This window comes from Phasianus colchicus, chromosome 1, assembly GCF_987193195.1.
Source record: "Phasianus colchicus chromosome 1, bPhaCol1.hap1.1, whole genome shotgun sequence".
Taxonomy (NCBI): Eukaryota; Metazoa; Chordata; class Aves; order Galliformes; family Phasianidae; genus Phasianus; species Phasianus colchicus.
This window is the reverse complement of record NC_143436.1, coordinates 79,280,862-79,308,005: the sequence shown is the minus strand read 5'-3', so window position 1 is coordinate 79,308,005 and position 27,144 is coordinate 79,280,862. Positions and strand designations below refer to the sequence as shown.

Genomic DNA, 27,144 nt, shown 5'->3' with positions numbered 1-27,144 from the left:
GTAAATTACATAGAGGAAAAAAAATAAAAGAGACGAGCGTCTGTGAATATTCATGAGCAAGTCAAAACCCCCGAATTAACAAGGAAATTAATTTCCAAACTGATTAGTCTGCCAACTCCTTTTATTTAAATAAATCAACAATTGCCTTCATGTGACTGCTGCTAAAAACAGAGATAATCCTGGCTTCTCACAGGAGGAAGTTTTGCATTGCCCAGGATTGTCCCAGCACCTTTTTGGGCGAGGCAGGCGCTACCTCTTGGCCACCAGGAGATTTCCTTTTGCCCAGCACTCCGGATATTGTGGTTTCGTGATCACCCTAGCCAAGCTAAACACTGGTTGCTACAGCCGTGTGCTCCCCGGTCCCACCCTCTTACTCATGCTGGACCTGAAGAGCTGTTTCAGCAGGCCAAGCTGGCACAAATTTCATGTAACAATTAAATAAAAAAAAAAAAAACTTTTTTCTTAAGTCGGAGTACTGAAAGAGCTAAGCCAAATGCTTGGCGAGTAGTAATATAGGTGAGAAGGGAACCTAATTTAACCCGGAAGGTGGCTCCAGTGCCAAAGTTAGTCCTGCTGCACATGGTGGAATGACGTAGATTATATCCAAAAGCCTCTCAGCACCTGAATTACAAGAGTTTAGGGCGGGGTAGGGCTACAATAGCAAGCTTGGTTTCATGACTGCGTGGGACTTCTCCAATTCAAGGTGCACTGCATTGTCCAGGAACAGCCTCATGCCTCATCCTGTGCCATCACCAAGGCTTGAAGGACGTGCTACTGCCTTGTGTGCAGCCAAGCATGCTGCACAGCAACACGAGCAACCTAGCTGGGCCTAATCTGGGAAACCACATCATCAAACTATGAGCTGCCATCTCCCGGCGTCAAGTTGTGAATAATAATGGGAAGAAAAAAAAAGCGTATAGGTGCAGTTATGCTGTGTGCAACTGCAGAAAGGGGGTTACCCTGCCTCCTTTAAGCCCGGCCTTGCCCTTCTGTCCGCTACAGCACTGATGTGGCTGAGGAGCTCCGATTCGCAAAGCTGGCAGAAAACAGCCCTGCTGCAAGGCGGGCTGCGTGCCAGCGTGTCAGCGCCACGAGCCCGGGGCCGTGCCAGAGCCGGCGCAACCGCGGGGCACGGCCCACACGGCGACAGGCGGCCTTCTGACCCGGCCACCGGCGAAGCGCAGGCTCTGGTGCCCGGCCCAGCACGACAGGTCGGCCGACACGGCGCGGGGCAGCGCAGGGAGCGACGGACTGCCCCGAGCCGCGCAGAACAGACGCCCGGCGTCCGGCTGGACCGGACGAAGGTAGGTGAGGGCGCGTGGACGGGAGCCCGGCGGAGGGGCGGGACCGTTCATGAATATTCATATTTCTTATGAATATTCACGAGGGCCGCGCTCCCGCACGGCGCACGTCACGTCGGGGAGGCCTCCTGGGCCGGAAGCGGTCTCAACGCCGGGCTGGGGAGCGCCGCGCGCCGCCACAGCTACTTCCGCCTTCCCCGCAACTCGGGCTCTCCGCTCGCCAGCACCCGCGCTTCCGGTAGGCGCGCGCCCACCTCTGCCCCGCTTCCGGCCCAGCCGCCCGCCCACCGCGCTCCCGCCGCCGGGAAGGCGACCCGGGCCGGCGGCCGCCGCCGCTCCGCCTCTTTTTCAAGAGAAGCCGTCGATGACGCCGTTCCGCTCCGCTCGGCGCCCCGGAAGAACTGAGTCGCGCTCCGCCTCTTGATCCGGAAGCGCCTCGCCGCTCCTCTTTCCGGTGAGGAGGCCGCCGCCGGAGTCGGGGTTGAGGTCGCCGCTGGGGGGTGGTGCTCGGTAATGCGGCGGGTGCGGGGCCGGGGGGGCCCGGGGAAGCGGCACTTCCGGCGTCGAGGCGCTCCGGAAGCGGAAACGGCGGCGGGCCGCCTGTCTGTCCGCTCGCCCGTCCGTCCGTCCGTCCCGGTGGCGGGGCCCTGCGGGGGGAGGTGGGTGCGGGCCTCTCCGATCCCGGCCGGTGCCCGCGGGGAGCCCTGCGCCGCCCATGGCCCTTCCCCGGGGGGCTGCAAGCGAGGGGCGGCCCGCGTCATGGTGGCCTCCGAGCAGCCCCGTAACCCTGGCGGTTTGTTTGCAGAGACGGCCCTGGAAGGAGGAGCGATGCAAGAGGAGGGAGAGTGAGAGGGGTAAGCAGCGCCCGCAGAGCGCCCGGGGCTTGAGGGCGCGCAGAGTCGGAGGGAATACCGCGGGACGGGGCCTCGGGGTCAGGGGTGGGAGAGGGGATGGCCCCCGGGATGGGGCCGGTGGGGTGCCGGGCGCTTCCTCGCCAGGCAGAGGCTTCTGCCCCGGGTCCGGTCGGCCGGGGTGATGGCTGCCCCCGTGTCCGGTACGGCACCAGTGTTTGTAGCTGCAGTGTGTGGGCTGGGGGACTGGGGCTCAGGGTTTGCCCGTTCTCTTTGGGGTGTGCTTGATGTACATCTGCATGTGCTTGTTCTAAAGGCGTAGCAGTGCTCAAACTTGTTGGTACTGAGGAGCTTAGGGAGGCACTTTAGCATTTGGTCCCATATCCTGTGTGGCCTTCAGCATCTGTAGTATTTTGCAGTGATTGAGCCCAAAAGCTCACTCTTATTGGCCAAAGGTATTGGGCAGACACAGAATGACAATTTAAATAATTGTTTTGTCAGATGAAGGCTCTACGCTACGTATAAATAAATGCTGAGTATCTGGAGAATAAAGGAAACTACATTAAAGTAAATCTCTAAATATCTGCATATCCAACCTTGATTATACCTTCCAGAAACACAGCCTCTGCCTCACCGTTTACTTGCACGTGCTTTTTATCTGTGTGTTTTTGATTAAAGTGATGACCTGCAAAGAAGTATAAGCCCAGACCATTAAGTATGTGATTTTGTGAAGTTCTCTGAGATATAAACTTCAGTTTCCTTGTCCCTTGTGAGTTCTCTGGTTCACTCAGTTGTTTATTTGGTGCATGTACATTTGTGGCTTGTACACAGAAGGTGTTTTTGGTTTATATCAGGAGGGTACATTGACATCTGTCTGATACTAGACTGGTGAATAGGAAGAAGGTCCCATCTCTGGCCTGTTTGTGGAAGCTGGGATGATGAAGGCACTGCAGTGGGAACGTGCTGTGGTACAGGGTTGAAGCTCCAGCCCATGTGGGATAGTTATAGAGCAATTGGAAGGGTTGCGTACAGAGTTCTGGTAAAGTAAGTGTGAGTGGTGTTAAAGTGGGGGCTATGAATAGGGGTGCATGTTTTCAAAATGTCCTTTAGCCTAAAAGTGGGATAGGGGAGGGACATCTGCGGGTATTAGAATGGTAGTTTGGTAGAAGAATCTTATCTTTGTTTTCTCCCTTTGGAAGATTGGCTTGCTAGTGAGATTGCATGAAAGCTTTGACTCTTACACTTTTCTCCTTTTTCTTCACATTCTTGAACTTCATTACATTTCAGTCTTTCAAGCCAAGTCTTTTGAATCCCAATATCTGCTGAAGCATAAACACTGCTGGATGGGAAGAAGGATTGCTAGAGAGTTTAGTGAAAACAGCATAGTCATCTTTTGAGAATCAATGAGAACTTCTTTGGTTGGTTTTTGTGTTGTTTTATTGTTTTTTTTTTCCTTGGTGTGTTGGCTTTTTTGTTTGTTTTGGTTTTAAACTGAAACATTTTGTAAATAAGCAAAAAAAAAGATGGGTGCTTTGTGAAGGTCTGGCAGGAACTAGATAGAAACAGGAGGCCACTGAGTGCCACCTGTCTGTGGTCATTTGGATTTTACAGCCTGAAGATGGAGGTGCCTTTCATGCTTTATGCTCCTTAAGAAAGAAAGTTGTTGTGAGATTTTTCTTGAAATTGATGTCCTTGCATTTTACTGCTGAAGTTTATGGTTGAGTCTGAGGGATTCAAGACTCAATAATTACAAAGTTTATTTTTAAAAATGTATTTGATTATTATATGAGACTTTGTTTTTACGTAATCAGGTTTGCTTAGGGTTGGCTTTTTTTTGTTTAGCTGAGCAAAGAGGAGTTCACTTATTTAAAACAATAACAATGAAACTTCTTTACATTCCAACCAAAAAAACCCTCTTGATTCAGGTGGCTCTCAGTTGCCAAGGAAGGCCTTATCCTCTACATGTATTTTTTCTTTCTCTGGAAGCAAACAGTCGTGTAGTTAGGTGTTATGTACATAGAGCCCTGTTGTTGGCAGAATACATAGTTAATTTCTCTCAGAAAAAGAAGCAAAGGAAAGATATGTGCCCCGTTGGATTCTGATTGAATTGCTGCAATGTAAATCCAGAGTAATTCAGTCAGGCAGCTAGCAGTGTGTCTGCATGCCACTGATGCAAGGTAAATAAATCATCCCTAAGTGTGTTTATTGGTTGATTTGTAGTGAGTGAGTGAGGCAGGAATACTTGGCTTTGCTGTTGCGTGAGCAATTCATAAAAACAAAATTAACAGGTAATTTGGTTCATTTAAATACGGCTTCTCTACGTAGAGGAAAATTATCTCTGCGTTTTGGCTCATACACAGCAATTCCACATGTATTTATTCTGTCCTAATGTACTTCTGGAAAGTGTTTCATGCTTCTTGGGGCATGTTCCTTAGCTTATCTGATGACTGAGATAGGTCCTTCAGAAACAATATTTACTCGTTAATTAGTCTATTGCCACATCATAACAGAAGTAGGACTGGTACAATTTGCAGATAGCTGCAAACCTGCAGTGTTTGCTTTATCTAAGCAGCTTGCTGTGCCAGATGTAATGTTCACTGAACTTAGTTTTTTATTGCATTTATTTTACCTGCCAATTTTGCCGTATTTGTTCAGAAACAGGCATATCTACTCCAGAAAATACTGTTTTGTGAATCTTAGTTTTTCAATAGCATCTACAGAGCATTGCAAATTTCTCTTGATAGTGATATTACATGGAGGAATGACAGGATTAGAATAGAAAGAACAGTAAAATAATTCTTTCAGCTAGGTGATCCTAAAGAGATTAAGCCTCTGTCCTCAGAGGACTATCTTCTGGTGTCTAACTTGTCCATGGAGAGCTGAGATTGAGCAGTGGGCACTAGACTAGGGGCAGAATCCTACAGATTCTTGTCCTGGAGACGGGACTGCATCAGGCAGCAGAGAGCCCTGACATGATACCTCTTGGAAATACCTCAGTACCTTCAGGAGCAGGGTAGTCAGGTTGTTTCCCTGCTCTGTGGTCTTGCTGGATGAAAGAGGTGGATCTTGTCTGTCAGGATAGAGTGACATTTCTGGTTTTCTTATAAGAGTGGGGCTGGAGTGGTCAGAGCAGAGGGCAGCGGGAAGTTAGGAGCCTTGAGTTTTACTGCTTGGTCTTCTGTGGCTGTCTGTTATCTTGGGCAAGTCTGTTTCCCTCTCTCTGCCTGTCCTTCTTCCTGTACAACATGCTGCTAATGTGCCCTTGCTGCATCTGGATCCTTAGTGAGCTGGGGTGGAGGGACAGGCAGGGTCCAGAATTTTCACTGCTTTTGGGGTCAGGATGATTGTGAAGTGAACAATGGTTTTCAGCTGTATTTGCCAGGTTGCACGTGCCAGACTTGATCTTTTATGCCATGTACTTGGGTGGATGGTAGTTGGGGAATATTAGAGGTGTTTTGGGTCAGGTGTAGTCATTATTTTTATTTTGCATGGAGGACTACTAGGCAAGAGGTATGGGCCTAAGTCTGTGGGAGTAGCAGATAACTTTTTCCCTGAAAATAACAGGATTTGGGTAGATAGCTCAAAAGTGGGGAGCGACTGCTTAAGTGAGAAAGGGGAGATTAAGGAACTGTCACAGCATTAGACTGAGGCAGTTCCCTGTTGGAGTCATTTTGGGTTTAATATTCCTTTTCTGTGTGTGTGTGTGTGTGCGTCTGTCTCTGTCTTCCTTCTCCTCCATTCCTCTTCCCTTCCCCCTTCCTGTTCCCCCCTGTGCCCAGCTAGGATGGAAGAATCTCATTTCAACTCCTCTCCGTACTTCTGGCCAGCAGTGCCCACGGTTTCAGGACAGGTAAGATCTTTGTCTTTCACCCATGTTGCTGATGTTGCTTCACATTAGAAGTTTGTGAATGATGCATGTTTCTGTTGCTTTTCTTGCTCAGCCAACTGCTGGAAGAGGCTGTACCCCAGTATTCTAAAAGCTGTTCTTCCCACCTGTTTAGATTGACAACACCATGTTTATTAACAAGATGAAGGAGCAGCTATTGCCCACAGAGAAGGGCTGCAGCCTTGCTCCCCCCCACTACCCTGCCTTGCTGACAGTGCCCACCTCAGTGGCCCTACCCACTGGCATTGCAATGGACTCTGACACCAAGCCGGAGCAGCTGACACCACACAGCCAAGCCCCTGTGACTCAGAACATCACCGTGGTGCCAGTGCAGTCTGCTGGGCTCATGACAGCAGGTAGGGATCTCTGCAACAGGACATTGCCAGGATGTGTGTAGCACAGGATTCTGGAGAATCCTCTTGGGACTATAGATTATCCCGAGCATTTTTGATGGTGTAGACTGCCTTGCCCCTAAGCACTGTTTCACTGAGAATCTCTAGGAAGTCTATTCATCTATGCTCTGTACAGATGTTTGACTTCTGGCTGTGAAGACCGAGAATGTTTTGGAGAGGTTAAGCTGTTCTTCTGTTTTAAATGTAGATGTATAAAGCTTACTTCTGTGGGATGAGGAGGTCATTAGAAATGTAATACTTGACCTGCATCTTTGTTTGTTTTCAGGTCCTGGTCTCGTGATAACTTCTCCATCTGGCTCCCTGGTGACCACAGCCTCCTCTGCACAAACCTTTCCCATCTCAGCTCCCATGATCGTCTCTGCACTACCCCCTGGCTCCCAGGCAGCCCTCCAGGTGGTGCCTGATCTGACCAAGAAGGGGACAACCACCCTCTCCGAAGGTGGGGGGGGGGGCGGGGGTGGGGGAGTTGCCCCCAAACCGCCTCGGGGCCGGAAGAAGAAACGATTGCAGGAATCGGGGCTGCCAGAGATGAGTGACCCCTTTGTGCTGTCAAACGAGGATGATGAGGACCAGCACAAGGATGGCAAGACATACAGGTGGGGAGCAGGGTTAAACCATGATTGTTACATTGCATGGGGTTGGGGATATATTCAGCTCTTTGGAGGGTTATGTGGGGGTGGGAGAGATCTTTGCCTCTTCTTTGTAGAGTCCCTGAATAGAGAAACTCTTAGCTGCAGAGAAAGTTGAGTTTTCTTGATAATTTGGAATGTTTGCAAGCTGATAGATTGACCCCAAACTAAGCATCTTCTTCAAAGTGGACAATCTCAGTTTTCTAAACATACAAATGTTAGTACTGCTCAGTTAGTTAATGTTAGTTTTGTCAGAGGCTGAGCCATATCCTTGATGCTGCAGCTGGGTAGTGTGGCTGGCATACTGCAGAGTGCAGTACTGTCTGGTGCACCTGGAGCACTTCTGGTGTGGTTGAGAGTCCTAGTGTACCTGAATGGCCCTGAATGAGGACTCCAATCTGTCCAATATAAATTCTCCATACTGGAGGAACATAGCTGGAAGTGAATTGTGGTGATAGCATCTGTTCCTGCATGCACTGCCCTATGTGCTGTCTTACTGTTTCAGCATTCCCAACAAAACAGGAAAAAAGTTCTGTTCTGAATTAGATGTAAGGGTGTTACTGAGCCCAAAAGTTATTCGATAGGAGGGGAGAGCGTTCTGAGCCTTGAGGTTGGGTTTCTGAGCTTGGAGGGATGTGGCTTAAGGAACTTATACAAGTGAGTGCTGGGAGAAGGAGATAGGTTAACTAGGAGGAAGTACTTAAAGCAGAGGGTAATAAGGAGCACGACATTTTGAGCTCTGGCTGCTGGACAGAGCAGGTGAGTGCTAGAGTGGGAATGTGATGGTCAGTGTTGGTTGGGAAGCAGGAGCAAGTATGGGTATTTAGTGATGTGTGTGGTTCTGAGGGCTGGTTAAGGTCAGTGAGTCAAAGTAGTAGCCAGATGAAAGCAGAAATATGTGATTCGTAGTTCATCTCACTTCCCTACTGTGTGTCCATGAATCCTTCTCAAACAGTTTCCCTTTTGCCATCTTAGGCCCTCTTTTTTTTTTTTTTTTGTACCAGTTTAGTTATGTTTCTGGAAGTAAGTCAGAAGACTTCTGGAAGTAAGTCAGTAAGAATATGAAGGCACCTCCACAGAATCTATGCATCCATCCTAGACTCATGTTTCATTTTTAACTACAGCATTTTTAAAACGTTTACATTTTTAAATCAATACAGTTAAATGGCTACAAAACTAGAGCTTGGAACAGTCCTTTTATTCCCTTACCCAATGTCCCAGTTTTTCCACTTTGAAAATACAATCAGCGTATGGTGAAGTGGGGTGGGAGTGTTAGGTAGCTTGCTATTTTTAAGTCCACCATTTATTTTGGGCCCTAGCCACAATTCCACACTACTCAAGCTGCTTACAGTCTGGGTTGCTAATTAGGTTGTTAGATATGTATTTACAGGGGACACAATTGGCAGTGAACGTTAGAATTAAAGCTGAACCAAAGCTTTAATTATAGCTCCTTGTTTACATGTAAGTTTGGAAAAAAATGCCAATGACCATGTGGAGTGACTCAGCAGAAACTTTATGAACGCCCATAGTCTCTGTAACTGATCATGAAAAAGACTTTGCAGGAAAAAAAAAACCCACACAAATAGGTTTATATGTAGGAGCATGTAACCAGGAATATTTCACGTCTTCACGTTTAGTCCGCCTCTGTCTCTTCTTCCAGTTCCCATCCCAAGACAAACTTCCTCTGAGCAGTATTAAGGTGCAAGATAGCCAAACTGATATTTATTGAGGATCACCAAGGGGTCTCTTCTTTGTCTGACGCTTTCCACGTGCAAGTCTGGAACTAAAAAGAATTGTTCAAAAATAGAAGAAAATGAGTGCTCCTGTAGCTGTGGGAAGATCTTTGTATATAACATCCATAGGTTAAAACTTTTGAGAACTCCTGGGTTCCTTCGCTGTTCTGGATGATAATGATTTGGGTAGTTGCCATTACTGTAGTACGCAGATGTATCCTAGCTAGTTTAGGATTACATGGGAGGGTTTTCTGAACTTGTTCCCTTCTGGGCTGAAGGATTTGCTTGTGGTACACATGCGGGCGTTTGTGTGATTTCATTGACTCTCATCCTGTTATGCTAAGGACAGTCTAGTCAGATGCCTGGAAGGAGTTGTACTATATTGATCAATCAGACTACTATTTTTTTTTTTTTTATCTCCATGAGCTCTTTTGTCACGGGTGTCTGAGCAGGTGGCTAATTTCCCTAATTCCTGACTCCTGGTGTCTTAGTGAAGGAGCAAGGCCTTAAATGAGCAGCACTGCAGGCAGGCTTTGAAGGAATTGCAGCACAAAGGTGATACAAGTGTTACAGATCAGCCCATTGAATGTAGCGATTCCTGCCCAAGCAAATGGCAGATGTTTTGCTGCCGTCTCTGGAAGTGAATTAGTCTGCTGTGGCATTGATGCAACAATCTTTTATCACTAGGTTTTTCTTTGTAAGAAAAGGCGAGAGGCTTTTACCGATGATGATGTTGCTTGCAGATCTTGCACATCCAGCCTTAGGATTAGTCTGGCAAGAGTCCTTGTTCTGCTTAGTGATATTAGAAGAGCGCTTGTACCTGCAGGGGACAAGCATCTAAACCAGTTCTGTGAAGCATTTTCCATCATGAATAATGTCACTTCAGACTTGTCTGGATTCATTGTCAGCTCTTTGTTAATATCTCCTGACATCATGGTAGAATTTACTTTTTTTTCCTGCGGAAAAAGAGTTCAGCATCAAGAGTGTTTCTACTAAGATGCTGTCAGTGTGTGAAGCACATGATTTCTAATCAGAACTTTAAAAGGTACTGAGGAGGAAAGGGTATAGATCCTGGAGACAGTGGTATTTCTCAGTACTGTTTTGGTGTGTGTTCAAATGCACTTCTTAAAGCTTCTGGTGTGATGTGTAGACAAGGTGGTTGAAATGGTTCAGTCTCTCTGGTTCAGATCATCAGTTTTTCGCTATCAAACAGTTCTCTGAATAGTTTGATCTTGCATTTTCTAGAGGAAAAAAGCTCTTTATCAGCAATAACAAACTTAATATAAGTATTGCTTTATAATGGCTAGGAATACCAGTTTTTTGTCTGAGATGGTTTTGTAGGCTCTGCTTTTGAACAGAGGACACAAGTAGAAAAGTTGTAGGCGTGAGAAGGTCCTTGCTGTTTAACTATAGTCACAGAACTCTCTGTTTCCCCACCTTCATTGGTAAGTTTCCTTACTTTCACTGGGCTGGGAGGGAGTTTTAGGTTGGGATACAATAACCAGCTAATAGACATAAGCTTCTGAAGTGTGTCCTGGGAAAGAAAATGTGCAGAAGCCTTAGAGGTCTTGGCAAGAAGCAAAGACAAACTGAAAGGGGAAAAATCTAGATGGTGGAAATTAGGAATGTAAGGGGAGCCAGTGGCTTGAATACAACAGGTGGTGGGCATGTCCTTTTTTTCAGCCCTTTTTTTTTTTTTTTGGCCCTACACTGAATTTAGAGTTGCTATTTGACCTTTCCATGTGGTGATGATTTTGTTGTTGTTGTTTTTTTTTTTAATAGATTTGAAATCTGATGGTAATGGCTTTCATAAGCCACGTCTGCCTAAAAATTTGGTTAAGTTGTAAATTTTGAAAACTATCTGTTAAGTATGCTCTGAGATGCTGCATGCTTTAGTTGTTGAAATGTGCAAAGATTATTGTATCATCTTTGTTGGTATTTGAGGTTTGCATGAATTCAGGCCCTGACCAGACTGTTTGTCTCCACAGAAGAACTAAATAGGCTCTGACCTCTCTGTGTTTATATGAGGCTGTACTATGTGTGTGCTCTCTATACTGTGATAAGCGCCTTCTAGATTAGTGCTGAAGAGCCAAGCTTGCTTTTCCTTCAGTCACAGCCCTCATTCTGCTTCAGAAGGGAATCTTTGTGCTCAGCGTCGGCAGGAGCCTCCCCCTCTGGCAAGCACAATGGGAAGGTGGAAGAAGGCAGTGCTTGGTTCAAACGTGGTGGAGACAAGAGTGAGATATGGCTAGGGCTTGGAGCTGATTGAAGTCTGGAAACTCGATAAGGCAGAGATGGGAATCAGAAAGCAGGAGAGAGGAAAGAGCCTCACGAACTAGAGGATGTGATGGAGAGCCAATTTGCAAGGTTGTAGGAAAGCTAGGGAGGGTCAAGACTGAAAGAGGAAGAAAGAGGCAGATCTGCAAGGAGCTGGAAAATGGAGGTGCCTCGAATTAACAGAACAGATGGGGAAAAGAGCATGGGATGTGGACAGACAAATAGAAGTGTGGGGGAGAGGAGATAAATGTTAATGAACAGGGAGGAATCATGGCAACTGAGGATGAGGAGGCTGGGGCATATAGGAAAAGAACCTGGGGCTGGGTCTTGGTGCAGGAGAGATGGGATTGCAACAGGATGGAAGGTTACAGGCAAAGGAGTAATAGAGATGGAAGTATGGGGCAGAAAGTTTGACCACATTCCCTCCAAAGCCTAGAAATATTAAATCCAGTATTCCTAAATTTTGGCACGTTTCTGCTGTCAGCACTAGTTAGTATATAACCTCCTCTGGCAAAGAGCCTCACCCCCTCCAATGCTAGAAAGACAACAAACTGCTATTAATATCATTTATTGTCCTAGCTGTGGTGGCAGAGGTTCTTAAGATTGCTGTTGACCAATGTGGGTGTCAGTGTGATGCCACATGTTGGAATTTCTGTTTGCTTTTTTTAACAAGTAGTTCCGTGAGCAGCGGAACTAATGAAGCCTGGTTTCCAGCGGCTCTCTCCTGTGTGGATTCTCTGATGTCTAATCAAGGGTGAGCTCACTAGCCTTTCCCTCAGCAGGGGGCTCCAAGAGGGTCTCTTATCTTTTCCAGCTGCATATTTTTGTGACACTTATTGTGATTTTAAAATTCTTACCCCTTTTTTGGATTTGGTTAAAATTGGCTTATACTTTCAAAGTTCTAAGGAGGACAGGTGCACATGTACTTCTTTATATACACACACTGTTTGTACCATAAGCTTTGCTTTGCGTATGAGCACTGTCTGAAGGTTAGAAATGATAGTTAAGACTGACCATGTGTCTCAGGATATAATAAGGTGAAAACCTGGATTATGGTAAGTTCTCTCCCTTCTGTTACGGTGTTTTAACTACATGTTTGCATGTGCATGTGTGTTCTCATTGTAGTTCATCATAGTGCAAAGTAAAAAGAACAGGAAGGGTTCTGTAGTCACGAGTTTTAATTTTAGTGCATTTTACTTGCTTGTCAGTGTGTGCAAGGGAATGAGGGAGTCAGTAACTGTTTCAGCTGGAGAGAGAGAACATCAAATCTCTTATATCACACATCTGTCTGCGCGGTCACATCTTAATTTGACCCTATTGAGTCAATGCACTTTTCTACCATCCTTGTTTATGTGTTTACAGTTAGAGTGTACTTGATAGCCTGTCAGAGTCCTGAATATTTACTTAGGAAAAAGGAACGGTATAAAAATCAAAACAGCATGGGGGTGTGGAGTTGAGAAGGATGATTCGGGGAAGGCAATTGACTGCTAACGTGAAGAACTTGTAGGCTGTTTGCCACGCTTTTAATAGTGTATCTGAAGTTGTGGTTCGGGCCACATTGTGCAAATACAAGTTAGATCGCATCTGGTGTTCCCAAAACCATAATCCCTCTCAAGTATCATTGAATAGTCCTCTGTTACATGTTGCATCCTTTTTAGCTTTGCAGAAGCGTAGTATCTTACAGCTACAGTGCAGAAGTCTTACAGGGGCTGTGATTTAAATGTATGTACTGTCAAGTTCCTTTAAAGGAAAATCAATGTTTGCAGATATTGGGTTAGCCACTCATAGTTAGGGGGTATATCTTACTGGTTGTTTTTTTCATTCCTGTCTTTTGTCACTTCCTACTGTTAGGAAAAAAGAAATGGATGCTGTGGGGACAGATGAGTGTGGAATGCTGACACTTCTGTGTGGCTCCAACAGAGGAGTGATTCTGCCTTCTGAGGTTGGAATCGCACTTGCTTGACAAGGCTGATGCTGTATTCATCACAGTGGTGATGAAGAATCCTGACCACTTGCTTGTTAAGTATCTTATCTGTGCAACATAATAAGCATGCAGTTCTGTTGAAGCAGTCGATAAAGCTGTATCAGAATATGTGACTGCACTGCAGAGCCAGATTATGGTGACACAGATGACCTTACTTCTGGTTCCAAATGTATTAGTGTTTCTTATGGGGCTTTTGTTTTTTTTTTTTTAATTTAGCGTTGGATATTATCATGTTCCTAGGAAACACCTTATCGTGTTTTATTGCTTTGCTGGTTGTTTATTCTAATAGTTACTGATTTCAGAAATCGATAGAGGTCTTAAGCCTGATGTCGTTCAGTGGTTTTAGAGGTCAACAGAAAATCTTTTGACAATTTACAGATAGAAGCAATTGCTGGTAGATAGTTGAGGGGTGTTTTTTGTTTTTATTTTTTTAAGAGTAAGTTTTATGTGGCTGTTGAACTTGAGCTGTTCAAGCAAAATGTGGTTTTAGTACAGCCCAATGTAAGACTTAGTTTCTTGGTTAATACAGCCTGGCCTCTCCAGCAGAGTCAGAGATTGAGACCTAGATGTTGAGACATGATTTAAAACAATAATGTAGGCCTGGATAGAATTGGAGTCAGGGGCTGGACTTGAAGATCCTTCTGGTGGGTCCATTCCAACTTGGAATATTAAGTGATTCTAGGAAGTGTCTTATTGGCTGCAGTTGAACATCTTTAATCTAAAGAATAAGTAATGTGAGTAATGGGGAAACAGTGTCCTGGAAAGCAGTGTAGAAGACTTCTAGAAATTAAATGACATCATGTGAGTTCCCAGTGTGAGGCTCTGACAAAAGATGGCAAATGCAGTTGCTGAAAGCATAAATAACAAGGTATTTAAAGGAAGACAGGCAATTTGTGAAGCACGCTGAAATGCTACAAAATTCTGGGTCTGATATTTTTTCTAAGATCATTTGGAACTACTGACAGAATGCAGGAATCACCTCTGAGTCTGAGGACTGGAGAAATGCTATATGATGAGAGCATTTAAAAATAGTCACTGCTTTGCCAGGACAATGGTGCATGTTTGTTTTCTGTAATCTTACCATGATTCCAAGCAGTAGAGGGTCTGTGGAAATAAGTCAATGAAGATCTCTGTGTAATTAGCAGATTTGATTGTATGCATGTCAATCATGGAACTTGGCAAATGGACGCAGGAGTACAATTGTTACAAGCTTGCATTCATATACTTTTATTTAGGTCTTATACAAGTTTTCTAGGCTTGTATCTTAAATATTCTATCTCCTTCCCCTTGCCTCTTACAAAATATTAGTGAGGAAAAGTTTAATTCAGCTTTAAAATACTGGATAATTTGAAGGTTAAATCAGCATTTCTTATGCTCTGTGCATCCATTATTATGCTATGATTGCATTAGTTACTTCATTAACTCTGCACTGCAAAGGCAGTAAATTTCTTTCCTTACTAAATATCTGTTGACTCAGGAAGCCTAAACTTAACTAGTTTAACTTCTGATCTGTTGTTTTAAGTTATTTTTATTTTTAACTTGTGATCTCGTATTTGAAGTCCAACAGAAAGAGCAAGGGCTCAGGTAAATTCAAAGATGAATCTCAATAGGAAATTGAATTCTGAAAGCCATGTAAAAGCTTACAGTTTTCACAACTGTGACACAATTAATTAATCACCTGATTGAAAAATGCTGTTAATTCATGGTAGGCAGATTTTACTATGAGATGATATTTCAGATGGTATTTTATCTCATAACAGCATCTGATGAATGAGGCGAAACATTCTATGAGAAGTAGCAAAAACAATGGCACTGAGTTGTAGTCTAGCTCCTATAAGCATAATTTTGTTTGTGACTCATCATGATGACTTTCATATGGGAGCAGAATTAGAATTATATATCCAACTTTTACTGGCATTTCCTGATTTTTTTTTTTTTTGAGGGTGTTAGTCTTACCATGCACATATTCTTTTTATCTCACTTTATTTCTGTAGCTTCCCTATAAAAAGAAAAGATTATAAACATCGTAAGGTGTTACTTCTGTTCCATAGTATACTGATGAGTATAAAACTAACTGTTTATATGGAGAAATGCACCTCTACATTATTAAGAGTTTATTCTCTGAGGCTAAATTTGCAGAGCCATAACAAACAGTCGTAGAATATTTTGTTACACTCTCAATGGGAATACTGCATTCATTTCTGTTACTTGCTTTCAGAATACAGTAGAAGTAGTAGTAGTAGTTCAGAAGCACAATGGGAAGAAAAGATTAAAAATGCATATTAAGGAAAAAATGAATTATTTCATGTAGCGCTGTGTCCATGCTTAGCAAGCAGCACTCCCTATTTTTCCTCTTCCCAGCGAGGAGAATTTCAATGAAGTAAAATACTGAAACACTGTAAGTGTCAGATGCGATGCGATGTCCTCGTTACCCATATGGATTTAACATTTTTTTTTGAATCCATATTTACCCACCAGAGGACTGACTGCATCCTCCCCTTTAATATTAGATGTAGTCTAGGCAAAATGCAAAGCCGTTAATTAAATAGATCATTTGTTCCCATGAAAATGCCTGCAACCGCATAATGCAAAACTCTAAAATGCAGCTGTCTGCTGTATTCTAGGGCCTTTTTAACTCATGAGGCTAATGAATTTGTTAATGCTTCATAACATTCTTCCCCTCTCTGGGCTGGTGTTAGTTGGATTATTGGGAAATAAGTCCATATATATGAAATATATTTTCATATTGTTTTAAAAACAATTTGGAGACCTCCACAGCTGCTAAATGCAGACAAGCGAGGTTGTTTTGTTGTTGTTGTTTTATCTTCTGAGGTTTTGAAGGTTTTTGTTAGTTTGTTTTGTATATGGGTGTGGAGTCTCTTGGTTTTGCTGTTTTTCCTCACATTGAGATTTATCTTTCATTCTTACGCATGTTCCAGGGAGATTTTGTGAAAATGGAGAACATTGTTACTCTGCATCAAAGTTTATTGTAGGGAATTTCTGACCTGGAGGCAGATACCTGACAAAGCAAATAAGTAAAGGAATTGCTGCTCAAATGTTTTGGACAATAAACAAGATGGCTTTATTGTCATTAGATACTCAGTGGGTGGGAGTGCTTAGATATAGTAAAGTTCATTAATTTTTTTCAAAAAAGAATGGGATGTTTAAAATATATGGTCATATACTGCAGAGAAGGTATCAGTTCCCAGGACACATATGTACACTAGAGCTAAATGTCTAGAAAAGTAGTACACTTGGACAGGTAGCTGAATTCTAAAAATAGTAATTGTAGGAGCCAAGTGATTGAGAACATAATACAGCCTCTGAATGTTGTTCCAAAGGTGCATTATTCTCATGGTTGAAATGATCCTGTTTCTTCTTGGGCTTTTCTAACTTGTACTGTCTGATACAGCTATTGTACCTTATGATACTTCTCTTTGCTGCATAAACCAAACCCATAATAATTTCTATTTCTTTTCCCTACATAGATTTAAATGGTTACTAACCAAGCTGTCTTTTAACCTTTCCTCCAAGCCTAGATAGACTGGGCTCACTGAATCTTTACTGTGAAGTAGATTTTCCACATACTGTGATTCTAAAGTTTTCTGAACTTGTCTGGATATTTCAGTAATTGTTGACTACTTAGTCTTCAGCATTAGATATGCTGTTGCAAGAATAGTTGCACAATTCATATCTACAAATATGATACCTTCTGTTCCTCTTTGATTCAGTTAGCCATATTAGCAGAGTCACACTGGACGCTTGTTCTCAATTGAATGATTCCTCATTTGAGTGATATTGCAGAGCAAAATTCAACAGAGTACTGGCAATAAGCATCCACTGAAAAGGAGCTCGATAAAGTCATGCAAGGGGTTATGGCTTAATTCCTTGCATTAGCAAGGCACTGGACTTGAAGCTTGGAGATACTTTTCAGTTTGGTGCTCACTTTAAAGTTCTTTTTAGCATTGCTACTTTCAGGAATACAATTCTCATTCTTTAAATATGACTTGATAATTGTGGAGTGCCTATGCTGTCTTCAAGTCTGGCTTTACATTTTTCATAAAGTCTAGAGCAAACTGGACAAGTGTTTAGAGATGCTTGGGTTTGTAAACCAAAACCTGCTTTTTCTAAAAGGTGATCTTGATGTTTTTTTCTTACTCTTTGCATCTCAAATAGACCTAGGGATAAACAGATTGCTTCTATTTGTTGATGCTAGAAAGGATGGTTGCGTGTATGTGAGGGAGGAATTATAAGTTAAACACATTCTTACACGTTTTGTGTTCAGTTGTGCAGTTAAAAGGAGGTAAGAGAGAGATGAAGGCTGAAAATGTGGAAAAAACTGTTAGAGATTATAAGGAATTTAAAAGAACAGTGATATATGAGAAAAATATTATGGCAGATGTGTGGTAGAGTGCTCGCTGGGAAGGCATGGCTTCCAGTTAAATGGCTCAAAATCAAGCTGTGGCTTGGAAGGGCCTGTGGAAGTTAAGGTAGGTTCTGAATAAATATTGCCTACATTATGTGTGCTAATTAGACCACATGCTTCATAAAGGCTTCTGGCTCCAACATAAATAGCCATTGTAGTAAATGTAATGAAGTATTCTCCTAGGAGGAGGAGAAACACTTGAATGTAGGAAGGAGCAGGATAAACTCTCTGTTGTTTGTAATAACTGCAGAGACTTTTGTCACTGAGCAATTTCTTAAGCGCTTGTAAAACTTAAGGCACAAAAACATAATTAACACAGCACAACAGGTTGAACAGAGGTCTTGTAGGTGGAATTTTTCCCTCGGGTGTGACCCTGAAAATTCCAAGTGCAGGTTCCATTTTGTCTTATTTAATTGAGAAGTCTGCAAGTGGAAATACTTTTACTTCAGAGAAACCTTAACTCTGCCACTTGTTGGCATGTACTTTTGAGGGAAGATAAAAACTTCAGTCACTTGGATGTAGTCTCTAGCTCTCTGTCACTTTATTAACCACAAACTCTTTTACCACCTTTAATTTTATAAGAGTACAATCTTCTCTTAACCTGGTATTATGGTGGAGGAATGGTTTTTAACATCAGCATCCATTGGTGATAGTTGCCCACTGCTTCTCCCTATTCAAAGAGTCTGTGTTATCAGATATGCTTCTGATCATTGTGGGAACAGATGGGTCCAAACTCCCAGACAAAACATTTTAAAACATCACTGAGATAGAAACGGTGAAAGCCAATTAGACCAGTGAAATATCTGATTTGATATGCAGAACATCTTTTGAGACTCAGTAGGAAGGCAGCACTGTTGTTACTTCCAGCATTGTCTTCATAAACGTGTCTTCTCCAAAAATGGGAGCAGAATTAAATGTTTTTGTCATAACTGCTTTTGCAGACTTTGCAGTACATGGAATTCACTTTTATAATGAGGATGAACGTTAAGCTGGGATTTTCAGGTTTTCCAAATTTTTTGGCTGAAATAAATAATAGATGAACAAAATGTTTTTTGTCTGGGAGTTGTTGTTCCTGTCCCCTTTAGATTGCTGTAGAAAAATTTCCAAAGTGCTGCCCTGTCTTCCTTGTAAGCACAATAAATTAATCTCTGATTCTCCCAAGACCTTCACTTGTATGACTGCAAAGTATAGTTTGGTCTCTTTTGCCAGTTCCTAGCTTAAGTTTGTTCCTCTGGGACTGGAGCACTTGCAGCTGAGCACAATGTCCCAGGTGAAACCTCCCCAGAACCTCCTAGTAAGAAAATATCCCTTATTCACTCAGTGTGGATCAGCCCTTCCAGTTAGAGTTGATAGATACTGGGGCTTGCCCCCATATGACGCTGTCTCTTCCCCTCACCCCGGTCCCAGGTGCCGGATGTGTTCGCTGACCTTCTACTCCAAGTCGGAGATGCAGATCCACTCCAAGTCCCATACGGAGACAAAGCCACACAAGTGTCCTCACTGCTCCAAGAGCTTCGCCAACAGCTCCTACCTGGCCCAGCACATTCGCATCCACTCAGGGGCCAAGCCCTACACGTGCAGCTACTGCCAGAAGGCCTTCCGCCAGCTCTCCCACCTGCAGCAGCACACACGGTAAGGGCCAGAGGAGGCTGGGGACCTTCAGCACTGCATGTTGCTGTCATCCCAGCATGCTGTGAGTGGGCACCCTCAGTGGGTGACTGCTTGGGGAGACCTTGATGATTTCCGTGGGCTGGTCACATCTCAGACACAACCAACCAGCAGTCATGGTATCTGACACGTTAAGACCTGTTGCTTGCTGTGAGGGGCTGGGTGTGCGCAGAAGTTAATGTTACTTACTCTGAGGGGTGTCTGCAATGGAACAACGTCATCTGACAAAAGGTAGGGCTGGTTTTGCCAGCACTAGAGTAAAGTACACATAGAAGATCTGTTCCCTGTCACCCCAGCATAGTTCTGTCAAACAACTCAGTCCAGGCTTGCGGCCCCCTGTTATTTCAGCCATAGGCTTTCCACACACAGCTCTGCCAATGCCCCTCAGTCCAAACTCTATAGTTTCTCTCTCTGGATCCTCCCCCGGTGCGGACAGACCATGGGCTCTTGAATCCAAGGGGAGCACGGTTTGAGGCTGAGTGAGCTCATGCCGTATTGGAGTTCCTCTGTGTAGCAGATAGTGGTGCTGTCCCACCCCCTTTGTGCCCTCATTCCGTCAGCACTAGCCAGATGGCGGTCGTGTCCAACTGCTGCTGCTCCTCCTCCTCTTCGGCAGGATCCACTCCAAGCTCCACACGGCGATTGTCAAGCCGCACAAGTGTCCTCACTGCTCCAAGAGCTTCGCCAACACATCCTACCTGGCCCAGCACCTCCGCATCCACTCGGGGGCCAAGCCCTACACCTGCCGCTACTGCCAGAAGGCCTTCCGCCAGCTCTCCCACCTGCAGCAGCACACACGGTAAGGGCCAGAGGAGGCTGGGGGCCTGGCCCTGGCCCCCCCGCGCTGCCGGCATGCACCTGTGGAGCACACGCGCGCCAAGCATGCGGGGGGCGGGCGGGGGATGCGACCGGCTGCACACACAGAAGGAGGTGGCCCAGCAGAGTGGACGGAATGGAGACTGCGCAGGAGACGCTGACCACGGCAGGGCAGAAGCGGGCATGTGCTATCCCTGGGGATCCTTGGTCTGGCACCGCGGGGGGTACAGAGAGAGAGCAATAGAGTGAGAGGCATTGGCCGTAGAGGATCCCAGCCCGGTTCTTCGGGGGTTGGACTGAGTGTGTGGAAGCTTGTCCTGGCATTGCAGGGGGACAGGGACATGAACACATTTCCCTGATAACATAAGGGGAGAACTTTTGGAGTGTGTATTCTAAGAAGGAGCAGAGCTACTTTCTTGATACCGTGGAAGCAGGAGAATGGATTCCTCTTCATTCTCCTGAGCTTGAGGCAGGGAGCCTGGGCCCCCGGACTCCTAACCATCTGTTCTTAGGTGGCCCACGTGCCAAGCTGGCCGCCCATTCATAAAGTCTTACTTCTCAGTCCTAGTCACATTCTGAACTCTGCTTGACTGCATGCATTTTCTAACTTCTAGCTGGACACAGGAGCCAGGCAGAGCTGTCTTTGTCCAGATAGAACAGCAGCTGGAGGCAGCATCATTCCTACCCTTGCTCTCCTGAGTGGCTGTGAGATTTTATCACAGCATTAGGCCCTGGCAGTCTGCCTTGCCTGTCTATTCACTGCTTCCCATTTGTGCTCTTCCTCCTTGACAGTATCCACACTGGGGACCGACCCTACAAATGCGCTCACCCTGGTTGTGAAAAGGCTTTCACGCAGCTTTCCAACCTGCAGGTAAGAGGCTGGGCATGCCCTGCTCAACAGCGTGGGTGGCAAATACAGCTGTCAAGCGGGAGGAGGTGGAGAAATTGGGGCAGCTGGGAGGAGAGTGAAAGAGTACAGAAATTGAAGTGCTGGGTAGGGAAAAGATTCATGGCTTTTGTGGCACTAGTGACCCAAATAAGTCACAAAAACAGTTGCATCCTGTAAAATTATGAGCTTGACTTGAATGTGGCGAGACCTTAGTAACATTCTTCCCATCTGTTCCACAGTTTTCTAACATAGCTGGGGCAATACATTTTCTAAATGTTATGAGTGGAATAAAATCTCAGTATCTGATTTTTTGTTGTTGTTGTTTGTTTTACAATGGAATTAGTGTAAGAATAGACATCTAGGGAAGCAAAGGTAATATGTCCTGTTGCAGTATTGTGGAGGAAGGGAAGTGTGAAAAATGCCAAATGGCAAAATGCCTGTGATCAGTTAAGGAAGATCTTGCTTAGACAGTTGGTAGACATGGGGAGTCAGTGTGAAGAGAGGGCAGGAGAGAAGAAGGGCAAGAAAAGACTGAAAGAGTTGCATTGAGTCTGAGAAGATGGATGCTGTGGAGAGTTAGGAGACTGCTCTTCAAATGTGTAGAAGGGCTCAGAAAATAAGGAATCTGTGGGGAAGATGCAGTGGGCTGGAGTGGAAAGTACCATGTCCTATGCTAGGAGCCAGGTGTACCTAGCTCAGCATACTGGGTCCTGGGGGACTCGGAGCCTGGTTGGAAGGGAGTGTTAGAGGTAAAGCCATCTCCAGTATTAATGTTCACCTCTTTCTCTGCACTTGCTTTCTCTTTCCTCTGCCCTGCTGCCATCCCCCAGTCCCACAGACGGCAGCACAACAAAGACAAACCTTTCAAGTGCCACAACTGCCACCGTGCATACACAGATGCTGCCTCGCTGGAGGTACACCTGGCTACACACACGGTGAAACATGCCAAGGTCTATACCTGCTCCATCTGCAGCCGGGCCTACACCTCGGTGAGTGTTGGCTCCTTGAGAGGTATCAGAAGTGGGAACACTTCCCCGGGGAGTAGGTTCTGTGGAAGCAGCGCCATGAGCTGTTGTATTCCTCCCTGTTTCCTTTTTTTTGGTGAGTCATCCCCACCTGTCATGCCGTTCTTCCCATTGCAGGAGACGTACCTGATGAAGCACATGCGGAAACACAACATCCCTGATCCACAGCAGCAGGTGGTTCAGGCCCAAGCCCAGGCCTCTCAGCAGCAGCAGCACTTCCAGCCACAGGGAGGTGGGGCAGCAGGGGGCCCTTCTGGAGACACTAACCAACCCAATCCTCCCCCTCAGTGCTCCTTTGACCTGACTCCTTACAAGACTTCAGAGCATCATAAGGACATCTGCCTCACTGTCAGCACCAGCGCCATCCAAGTGGAGCACCTCTCCAGCTCCTAGAGAGACCTCAAGCCAGGGAGCAGAAAGCCTCTTGTGCATAGCCTGCGCCCAGGGGCACCGCTTGTGTGGTGGCCCTCCTCGTGCAAGTCTCCGGCCTCTCCTCCTGCAACAGCCTCTTCTGGCCGTGTAACCCTGTTCATGGCAGCCCCTTGAATAACAGCCTTTATCAAGGGGGTGCTCCTTCTGTGCAACAACCTGCCTGGTAGGAGGATGCTTCCTTGTGCAAGAGCTCCTTTCCTGTGCTGGGATCACTTCCTCATGCAAGAGCCCCTCCTTTAAAACCCAAAGAAAGGCCTCTGTTTTGCCTTCTCTCACTGTAGGATGCATATGAAGGGGTGGGGAGGTGTTGAGACATGCGTGGTGAATGGAATGGAGTCCTAGTATGTACAGGGGCTTGGACACGCTTTCAGTGGGCCACAGAAGAATGTGGCAGGGTTCACAACTGGATGGTTTTTTTTTTTTTTTGAGGATTTCCTTGAGTGTCTAAGAGGGAAATATCCATTCCTGTTCCTCCTGCTTATGAAAGGGAGGAGGGGTCAATTGTCCTGCCCCCAGGACTGGATGGGAGAAACCTCCCCAGTGGAAAGTGAGACCAGTGTGGGGGAGAGGTGAGGCATGTTCTCTGGGCTGGACAGGTGCCTGCACTGCCTGGGGGCTATGGAGTATTGCACTCTTTCTTCTCCCCTAGTGGAGAGCAATAGAGAGGAGTCTGTTGGAACTGGCTGCTGCCTCTCCCAGCTATCTGAGCAGCGTAATGGCCAAGGCCCCATAGGAACGTGGGTTCCTGCTCGTTGCTCTTCCTGCCCGTTGTGGATGATGTCCTAGCAGCTTGTACTTCTCCTTTCCCTCCTGCTTCTCTCACCTCCTCAGAAAAGCCTGCAGGCATCAACAACAAACCAAAAAGCAATGGAGGGGAGGGTGAGAGACTGCCAGAGTAATCATCGCCCTTCTCTCTACTCCCTTTCTCGCAAGGTGGAACAACAGCAGTTCTGACTCACACCCCCCCTGTCCTGCCCCGTTTCCTAAAGGGAAGGAGGAGGAGGAGTAGACCAGTCTTTCAAGGAGCCAGCGGGTGGTAGGGAAAGGCTAGCTTCTCTGCTCAGCTCCCACCAGAGTGCTCTCTCAGGCTCCTCTTGCCAAGACGGGCTGGACTCACATGGCAGTGGTGGCCTCTTCTGGACCCTGATCATGGGAGAGAATCCCCAGAAGGTGGACAGTGGAGAGAAAGGGATGAAGATCCCCACAGAGAGACCAATCTAAAGAGAACGGGGAGCCAACAAGAATAAACTGAAGGCCCCGTGAATTTATATATATATACATATATATATATAAATATCTATTCCCCACCCCTGGCCCGCTCTGTCCTTGCTGTAACTGTTTCTATCTCTGTGTTTATAAAACGCATTATCCTGGCAAATTTTTATTTTCAATCTTCGTTTGTTTTTCCCTCTCTCTTTGTCTTCTCCTTCCCTTTTGGTTTGTTTGTTTGTTTTTTTAATTTTTTTTTTTTTTGGTCCACATGACTATGGTCTTGTGTATCACTTCTTAGTTTCTTTGGATCGTGGAGGCTGACTCAAATGAAAAGGCAAGGGAAAAAAGCATGTGTTGGGATTTAAAATACCCACTCAAAGCCTATAGTTTCAGATTTCTGTACAAACAAACAGAAGGAGCTTTTTTTTTTTAATCACCTTGTGTAGAAATAAACTGGTGTAAAAGGCTCCTCAGAGGTGCTACTGCAAGCACCCTGCCCCTGTGCTGTGTGTTCCTTCCCCACGCACCAGACTGCAGCACAAGCATCTTGCTGCTGCAAGCACCGAGCACCGTGAGTAATGCATCCCTGTCTTCAGGCAGCCTTGTGGTTTGCGCAGTGAAAGTTGGAGCTCTGCACCTGTGTAGTCTGTGGCAGAGAGTTGCTGCTCTGTGTTTAGTCAGGAGGCTTGGCTGCAAGTGGCTGAAGTTTTTTGTAGGTTCACAGATTAGGCTCAAAGAGACTACCTGACTCCTACATTTTACAGATGATGTTTCAAGCTATTTATTCTGCACTGAGCCTCGATAGCTAAGGTGTATTTTAAGTGCATGTTCACAAAATGTATTGGCTTGATTTTGAGGCACAGGGACGCAGCAAATCCCTTCCATTGGTAACCCGCTGCAAGGGCTTTGTGTTCTTGCTCTTTAAATATCTAAGTCTGATTTCTCTTGGATTTGGTTGCCTTTGGCTTCCAGTTCAGATCCGTCCCACTGATTTAGAGAACCTTAGAGCTTCCTCCTTTGACCTGGTATTTAAACACTAACATCTCTCAATCTACTTTTTACAAGCTAAATAGAGGGAACTCCTTCAGTCTTCCACTATAAGGGATTTCCTCCTGCCTGTGAATTATTCTTATCTTTTATTTTCACATCTTGTCAATTTTTTCTGAATCCTGTAAAAACAGTCATTTCTGAATTAAGTGTTCAATTTCCAGTGCCATGGACAAGGTTGCCCTTCCCTTTGCCTTAAGTCTGCAGAGGATTGCATTTTCTCTTTTCTCCAGCATTATACAGGAGCTCATGTTAGCTGCTTATCTGGTGCAATTCCTAAATCATCAGAAATCTCAGCTTCCTATGGTAATCTTTTCCCCTTTCAATAGAGATAGTCCAAGTTCTTATTTCCTGCTTGTTTAATGTGAGACTGTCTCAAAGTCCATTTTGTTTGACCTGGCTTATAGTGGTCCAGGTCACAAGCCACTTTGCCAGTTTTGTCACCCACAAACTGTATCAGTTGTTACTTTTTAACTTTCTGATCCATCTGACCTACACTAACTTGAAAAGCATCATTCAGTGCAACTTTTTATTAGCTTCTTTTTGAGACTTGCAGGCTAGAAGGCATTTCTTAATCCTCTTAGTATGTGATTATGTACAGTAAATCTTTTTGACTTATGGTGCTAGGTCAATGCCTTATGAAAATTTAAGTATGTTGCACCTATGCAGTCCCCTTTGTTAAACCAAACGTATAATGATGTCATCAATGAATGAAACCAGGGTTTCATTTCTCTTTTTTTTTCCCCCTACAAAATCTGTATTTCATAAATATTTGGATTGTAGGATTCGTTCTTCACTCATTCATTCATTCTTCATCTCGACAGTTTTTCCATTATTTTGCCTCAGACTGATTTTGACACTGAGTCCTTTCATTTGCATTTTGGGAATACTGTCACGAATGTCTTACAGCATCTCTCTAATATCCCACATTTAATTAAAATTGGAATTGCTGGGCTAGAGAGCTTGTTAGTCAACTCTTCTAGGACTGTTTCTTTACTGACTTAAAAATATATGTCCCCAGTACATGTTGTCTTATTGCTTGCTTTGATACTACGGTACTGAAGAGAAGTTGCTATTTTCATACTACTGCCACGTTCTGTTTCTTTCTGAGTATGGGATTAGAAGTATTTGCTGACTGATTTTCTTTATTCTTTGTCCCTAGCAGTTTAATCATTTTTACTTAGCATGGATCAGTACTATCAGTAGTATTTAATTGTCTGCTTTTTATTAAAAAAAAAAAAAGCAACAACGATAACCAAAACCAACAAAAACACAACACAAACAAATGAAAGCTCCAAAATTCCTTTCCTTTTATCGATGGTTTTGCTTGCCACAAATTTTTCCTTACTAGTTTTTTTTTTTTTTTCTATCTAATAATATCTATTTTATCTTATTTGTCTGGCCTTCCCCTTTTCCATTTGTTGCATTTTGGCCTTTTGTCTTTTTTTTCCCCCCTTGTTTCAGTTGTTTTTTCTTGCTCACAGACTTTCTCACTGAACCCAGAACAGGCTTTTACTGAAAGCTTCATGGAATTGGGATGTTTTTGGCCATATAATAATATTTTAATTAAAGAATAGTTTTCATTCACATTTTCCTGCCTTACATTTTTTTTCGTACAGACAACTCAGTTCATAAGTTTGCTCACCTTGGAAATTTGCTTTGTGAAGCACAGACTATGCATAGGTTTATTACTGCTTGTAGCTCTCCTCCACACACCCATGTTCAATACGAACATGACAGAATTGCCAGTTTGCACTCACGTTGTCATGTCTTGTATGCATCATGTAGAAGTCTGAGAAATCGACTTGTTTTGGGTGCAGCATCCATTTTAAGAAAATTAATTTTGAAAATGGGAAGGATATCTGGCTGACTACTTGAATTCCTTGGGGAATGTCTTGCAAGTTAAAAATCTCTTGCAGTGCTTTGAGGTTTTTTGTTGTTGTTTTGTTTGTTTTGTGTTAAAGGTGCTTGAGATCACCTTCCCTTGTTTGATGCATTGTTTTCTTATGTCTTCTATCCTTCCTTTTTGGAATCTATTACCAAGCACAGGGATGTCTGTGTATTTAAGGCTGTACAATTCTTTTGTTACCAGTCATTTCAAAGGTACTGCTTATGTTTGTGCAGTTCGCTGCTGTTTCTGTAACTTTTACTATCACACAGGAAGAAACTGGCTTTTATTAAGGTGCTTTCCCATTGAGTTTCAGAAGTGCCACTTTATTTCTGGACTTTTTTTTCCCCCCTGTCAGTTGAATTTCTTATTTCTGTTTACACCAGTTCTGTTTACACCAGCACCGGGAGTCTGGGTAGAAACAATGAAAAATACTTTATTCTCATTGTCACCTAGTTGAGTTTTTATCAGGTCTTCCTCTTTGAATTTCTGAGGCTGTTTAACACATTCAGAGTGCCTCAGGGTAACAGCTATATGCAGGATGCAAAACATAACATCCATACACAGTTATCCACTATGGAGAGGAAGCCTCAAGTTTCAGAGTGCGACTTTTGTCAGATTTGTATTCTCAAGCTGACAGCAGTTCAATTATTTAACTTCCACTTGC

General features: G+C 44.5%; 1 protein-coding gene across 13 annotated transcripts; it reads left to right on the top strand.

Annotated features, from left to right (window-relative positions):
* The first annotated feature begins 711 nt into the window (after positions 1–711).
* On the top strand, positions 712–25,838 carry ZNF384 (zinc finger protein 384). 13 transcript variants are annotated; one of them, XM_031610265.2, is made up of 11 exons: positions 713–1,755; positions 2,107–2,155; positions 3,037–3,196; positions 5,936–6,002; positions 6,154–6,394; positions 6,717–7,047; positions 18,908–19,132; positions 19,785–19,967; positions 20,777–20,855; positions 21,704–21,862; positions 22,016–25,838. In XM_031610265.2, exons 3-11 carry the CDS (start codon positions 3,144–3,146, stop codon positions 22,289–22,291), a joined length of 1,614 nt encoding a protein of 537 aa, XP_031466125.1. In that variant the 5' UTR covers positions 713–1,755; positions 2,107–2,155; positions 3,037–3,143; the 3' UTR covers positions 22,292–25,838. The 13 variants fall into 13 exon arrangements, with proteins under 13 accessions (XP_031466136.1, XP_031466125.1, XP_031466135.1 ...); XM_031610275.2 differs by having other exon boundaries at positions 5,932–6,002; XM_090148994.1 differs by having other exon boundaries at positions 3,007–3,196.
* Positions 25,839–27,144: the final 1,306 nt, after the last annotated feature.

Coding starts and splice junctions, on each gene's coding strand:
- ZNF384 (XM_031610265.2), top strand. CDS start 3,144: ATGTGGGATAGTTATAGAGCAATTGGAAGGGTTGCGTACAGAGTTCTG. Junction 6,395..6,716: donor TGCTGGGCTCATGACAGCAG/GTAGGGATCTCT, acceptor GTTTGTTTTCAG/GTCCTGGTCTCGTGATAACT. Junction 19,133..19,784: donor CACCTGCAGCAGCACACACG/GTAAGGGCCAGA, acceptor CCTCTTCGGCAG/GATCCACTCCAAGCTCCACA.